This window comes from Anomaloglossus baeobatrachus, chromosome 5 (assembly GCF_048569485.1).
Source record: "Anomaloglossus baeobatrachus isolate aAnoBae1 chromosome 5, aAnoBae1.hap1, whole genome shotgun sequence".
In the NCBI taxonomy this organism is placed as follows: domain Eukaryota; kingdom Metazoa; phylum Chordata; class Amphibia; order Anura; family Aromobatidae; genus Anomaloglossus; species Anomaloglossus baeobatrachus.
The window spans coordinates 450,185,547-450,191,546 of record NC_134357.1 but is presented as its reverse complement, the minus strand read 5'-3'; the positions used below and the strand labels follow the sequence as shown (position 1 = coordinate 450,191,546).

The 6,000-nt window shown below is 42.9% G+C and overlaps 1 protein-coding gene across 4 annotated transcripts in view; it reads right to left on the bottom strand.

Annotated features, from left to right (window-relative positions):
- Positions 1 to 6,000, bottom strand: part of CSNK2A1 (casein kinase 2 alpha 1) — a 107,667-nt gene that overhangs the window by 19,915 nt on the left and 81,752 nt on the right. For all 4 annotated transcript variants that reach the window (XM_075350522.1, XM_075350525.1, XM_075350524.1 and 1 more), the window contains exon 9: positions 5,557 to 5,658. In XM_075350522.1, the coding sequence (XP_075206637.1) occupies positions 5,557 to 5,658 (102 nt within the window). The remainder of the gene's footprint in view (positions 1 to 5,556; positions 5,659 to 6,000) is intronic.

Sequence of the window (6,000 nt, the reverse complement as noted above, 5' to 3'; positions counted from 1 at the left end):
AATTTCTTTTGAATACAACATTGCCCCATATGTGGTGTAAAACTACTGTTTGGGCACACGATGGGGCTCAAAAGGTAAGGAGCGCCATTTGAACATTGGAGTGCCATTTTGGCTGGAATGCATTTTGCGGAAGCCATGTCACATTTGCAAAGTTCCTCATGTGCCAAAAAAGCAGATTCACCCCAAGTGAGCTCATTTTGGAACTTACAACCCCCCCCCTGGGAATTTACAAGTGTAGTTATGATTTTGACTCCTTTTGCCAAGTGAAAATTGCAAACCTGCCATTGTAGTGCCCTTACATTGTATGCCTAGCTCGTGCTTCTGGAGACAGACACACACCCCATAAATTAACCGGGCTCTCCTCACTACAGTAACGGCAAACGTGTGTACGCTAAATGTGGTTTAGTAGCACTATAGGAGGGGATATTTGGATTTGGGAGTGCAGGTTTTGCTGGAGCCATCTTTCCAGAACCTGTGTGCTACCAGTGATGTGAAAACCCCCTACATTTCCATTGTCAGACCTGAGTAGTAGTTTGGGGGCTTTTTCGTTTCATTTTAGATCAAGTTTATCCCATGCTTTAAGCTGAGCACTTCCATAGCAGTTTCCATCTAATGCTATGTGCGCACACGTCTTTTTTTACGCTGCGTTTTTGGCCGCAAAAAATGCACAAAAACGCGTCGGGTTCTACCGCGTTTCAGTGTGGTTTTGGCTGCGTTTTTGATCTCCGCATTTTTCCAATGCATTGCATGGGTGAAAAATCGCAGTAAAACGCAGGAAAGAATTGACATATCTTTTTTTTTTAGCTCAAAAACAAAAAAAAAAAAAAAAAAAGTTGTGTGCGGACAGCAAAAATGATAAGTCATAGACTTTGCTGGGGAAGCAAAGTCATGCAGTTTTGAGCCCAAAAACGCACCTGAAAAACACTGCGAAAAAAGCTCTGGGATTTCGGTGACTCCTCTGAGGGATCCATTCACTATAATGACTCCGCATCGTTACTCTGTACTCAGATTGGCCTCTGTTCGGCTGTGTCCTTTTCAGAAGTGCACAAAACTGACTGCACCACTGAAAAGATTGACACCGCTGGATCATAGACAGGATTCAAGATGACTCATTATAGGGAATCTTCTGTTAGGCGTGTCGTCTGAATGTTGAATTTCAGAGATTCACAAGTAATCCCCAGTGTAAGCACTCAGCATTGAGAGCAGGATAAATGTGAGCCGAGCCTCACCGCGATCTTTGGGAGGTAGAATGAGCAAACATGCCAAGAAATGTTTTAATTTTTACGCCATTCAAATGAACATGAAACAGCAATTTAGGAATTCTTTTAGTGCTTGTTTTTAACACCATTCACTGCATGGTAAAATTAATAAGACCACTTTAGTCTTCAGGTCAGTAAGATTACAGTGATACCACATTTATATAATTTTTTTTAATGTTTTGCTGCTTTCACACAAAAACTTGTTATAGAAAAATATATTTTTTACGCTGTTCACTGACGGGGTTAAACAGTGTGATAGTTTTATAGATCAGGTTGTCCTGGAGGTGGCGATATCAAATGTGTACTTTATTTTTATAGGTAAATATTGTTAGTTTTTACTTCTATTTTTTTTTTAAAAAAAAACAAAATAATTACAATTTTTTTTACTTAGTCGTTATATGGGATTTTAACTTTTATTACTCTCTATTCTGGTGTTCTTTATTGCCATGCACCAGCATAGCAATACATTACACCTGTCAGTGCTGCACTGACAGATCGTCTGTTAGACCTGTTTCTGGCTGAGTATAACAGGCCCCCGTACGTGGCAGACCCAGATCATTTGACCTCCGGTTGTTATGACAACCCTCGGCCCACTTCCTCTCACAAACTTCTAGATGCCGTGATCGCTACTGATTGTAACATATATAAATTATATCAGGTCCCGACGTCGCCAGTCAGAAATCGCGTTCTGCACCGGAATCCCAGTGCATGCTGGACCCTGGGGGTCATAATCCCAGCCTGACCACCAAATCAACATGGGCTGAAAAGCCCCTCTGCCAGGAAGAAGCCATTACTCCAAAAGAATTAAATGTTTGCAAATGCACACAGGAACAAAGATCTTAATTTTTAGAGATACAGTGCCTACAAGTAGTATTCAACCCCCTGCAGATTTAGCAGGTTTGATAAGATGCAAATAAGTTAGAGCCTGCAAACTTCAAACAAGAGCAGGATTTATTAAAGGGAACCTGTCATCAGAAAATTAGCTATAAAGCTAAAAGTTCCCCCCTCTGCAGCTCCTGGGCTGCATTCTAGGAAGCTTCCTATAGTTTTTTTGGCACCTTTTATAACAAAATAAACACTTTGAAAAACTGGTACCTTTTCGTATGCAAATTTCTAAAATCGTCCATGGGGGCGGGCTGCCTGGGGTCCGTTGCTGTCCTCCTGCAGATTTACGCCGCCCCCGAACGCTGAATTTCAAAAGCTCAGGATGCCGCCCCTGGGTGCCCGTGGTCCCGTGCATGCGCTGTTCCACTGTAGCGGTGCCGTGCACTGCGTGCATGTGTGACCGCTAGTGACGCTTTGCGCGGGCACGAGGTTATGGGCGGCGCGGTGAGTGTCATCAGTAAGTGCCGCCCATAACCTCGTGACCGCACTTTCCCCTATGACTCCAGCGTTATGCGCAAGCGCTCGCTGGCCTGATGCCCGGACGTCCCCTCTTTCCCATCTATTTGCTGCTGCTGAGCAGGATGGGAAGGAGGTGACGTCCGGTCATCTGGCCAGCGAGCGCTTGCGCATAACGCTGGAGTCATAGGGGAAAGTGCGGTCACGAGGTTATGGGCGGCACTTACTGATGACACTCACAGCGCCGCCCATAACCTCGTGAAATTTGCATAAGAAAAGGTACCAGTTTACAAAGTGTTTATTTTGTTATAAAAGGTGCCAAAAAAACTATAGGAAGCTTCCTAGAATGCAGCCCAGGAGCTGCAGAGGGGGGAACTTTTAGCTTTATAGCTAATTTTCTGATGACAGGTTCCCTTTAACAGATGCATAAATCTTACAAACCAACAAGTTATGTTGCTCAGTTAATTTTATTAAATTTTCAACATAAAAGTGTGGGTCAATTATTATTCAACCCCTAGGTTTAATATTTTGTGGAATAACCCTTGTTTGCAATTACAGCTAATAATCGTCTTTTATAAGACCTGATCAGGCCGGCACAGGTCTCTGGAGTTATCTTGGCCCACTCCTCCATGCAGATCTTCTCCAAGTTATCTAGCTTCTTTGCGTGTCTCATGTGGACTTTAATCTTGAGCTCCTTCCACAAGTTTTCAATTGGGTTAAGGTCAGGAGACTGACTAGGCCACTGCAACACCTTGATTTTTTCCCTCTTGAACCAGGCCTTGGTTTTCTTGGCTGTGTGCTTTGGGTCGTTGTCTTGTTGGAAGATGAAATGAGAACCCATCTTAAGATCCTTGATGGAGGAGCGGAGGTTCTTAGCCAAAATCTCCAGGTAGGCCGTGCTATCCATCTTCCCATGGATGCGGACCAGATGGCCAGGCCCCTTGGCTGAGAAACAGCCCCACAGCATGATGCTGCCACCACCATGCTTGACTGTAGGGATGGTATTCTTGGGGTCGTATGCAGTGCCATCCAGTCTCCAAACGTCACGTGTGTGGTTGGCACCAAAGATCTCGATCTTGGTCTCATCAGACCAGAGAACCTTGAACCAGTCTGTCTCAGAGTCCTCCAAGTGATCATGAGCAAACTGTAGACGAGCCTTGACATGACGCTTTTAAAGTAAAAGGTACCTTACGGGCTCGTGTGGAACGGAGACCATTGCGGTGGAGTACGTTACTTATGGTATTGACTGACACCAATGTCCACACTGCCATGAGATCTTCCCGGAGCTCCTTCCCTGTTGTCCTTGGGTTAGCCTTGACTCTTCGGACAAGCCTGGCCTCGGCACGGGTGGAAACTTTCAAAGGCTGTCCAGGCCGTGGAAGGCTAACAGTAGTTCCATAAGCCTTCCACTTCCGGATGATGCTCCCAACAGTGGAGACAGGTAGGCCCAACTCCTTGGAAAGTGTTTTGTACCCCTTGCCAGCCTTCTGACCCTCCACGATCTTGTCTCTGATGGCCTTGGAATGCTCCTTTGTCTTTCCCATGTTGACCAAGTATGAGTGCTGTTCACAAGTTTGGGGAGGGTCTTAATTAGTCAGAAAAGGCTGGAAAAAGAGATAATTAATCCAAACATGTGAAGCTCATTGGTTCCCCTAAAGTATTAAGAAGTATTTCAGGCACAAAGAACAAACAGAATTCTTGTGTTTTGAGGGATTGAATAATAAATGACCCTCTGAATAAACTATTCACAATTTAAAAAAAAAAAAAAAAAAAAAAAAAAAGAAGAAGAGATAACATTCTTTTTTGCTGCAGTGCATTTCACACTTCCAGGCTGATCTACAGTCCAAATGTCACAATGCCAAGTTAATTCCGAATGTGTAAACCTGCTAAATCTGCAGGGGGTTGAATACTACTTGTAGGCACTGTATGTCCTGTTGTCTGACAAAACTAAATTTGAACTGTTTGGCCATAATGACCATCGTTACGTTGCAAGGAAAAAGGAAGAAGCTTTGAAGCCTAAGAACATCATCCCAACTGTGAAACACGGGGGTGGCAACATCATGTTGTGGGGTTGCTTTGCTGTAGGACGGACTGCTGCACTTCACAAAATAGATGGCATCATGAGAAAAGATTATGTGGCAATAGTGAAGCAACATCTCAAGATCAGCCAGAAACTTAAAAGTTTGGTCAGAAATGGGTCTTCAAAATGGACAATGACCTGAAGCATACTGTCAAATGTGTTACAAAGTGGCTTCAGGATAACAAAGTCAATGTTTTGGCGTGGCCATCACAATGCCCTGATCTCAATCCTAGTGAAAATTTATGGGCAAAGCTGAAAAGGCAATTGCGAGCAAGGCAACCTACAAACATGGCTCAGTTACATCAGTTCTGTCAGGAGGAATGAGACCAAATTCCTAGCAATTATTGTGAGAAGCTTCTGGAAGGAGATCCAAAATGTTTGACCCAAGTCATACAGTCTAAGGGCAATGATACCAAATACTAATGAAATGTACATAAATGTTTGACTGCAGAAAGTAATAAAAATGCTTTAAACATTCTCTCTCATTATTCTGGCATCTGGCAAATATAAATAATTTTGGCTCCTAATTGACCTAATACTGGAAAGGTTTTTTTCTGATTTCATGTCAGACAGTGAGAAAAACATGCAGATGTGTCTTTATAGATCGTGGATGAAAACTGCTGGTTTCAACTGTATATACACATCAAAAAAAAAAAAAAAAAAAGTTGTGGGGGGCAACAATAGCAAATTCCATGCAAAAAACAGTGTACTTCGTTCGTGGCCCATGTGAATAGGTGTTATAACTAAATACACTTGGTTTTGCAGCATGGAATTTGCTATTAGGGCTGCCCCTTTTGTGCCTATATTACTGTGTGTGTATATAATCTCTGAACTCTCTTCCCCCCCGACAAATCAAGTTGTGTCACAGTATGTTACCTGATCGTAGTTATCGTGGCCATGAAAAAATGGCTCCTTTCTGAAGATCATGCTGGCCAGCATACAGCCCAAGCTCCACATGTCTAGACTGTAGTCGTACATCTGTGAAATACAAAAGTAAAATATTGTAATTCGCTGAAAGGAGGACTTTGATAATAATCGGACCGGCTCCCTATGGACACTCGTTTGAAGACTCAAAAGTTAAAAGTGCTGCACAAAAGGTTTGCCTTCATTTTAAAGCTTGATTTGGTTTCATTTTTTTTTCTAGAAGCTATGCAAAAAAAAAAAAATACTTGATTGCTACTTTTCTGTGAAATTTGGTTTCCCATTTCTCTATTTCCGTACACAAGCATCTCTATGTTCTGAAGTGCTCAGCTATTACATACTGACAGCAAGAAGCACGAGGCGATGTCTTGGTGAAGGACTTTCGCACCATGGAAAGGT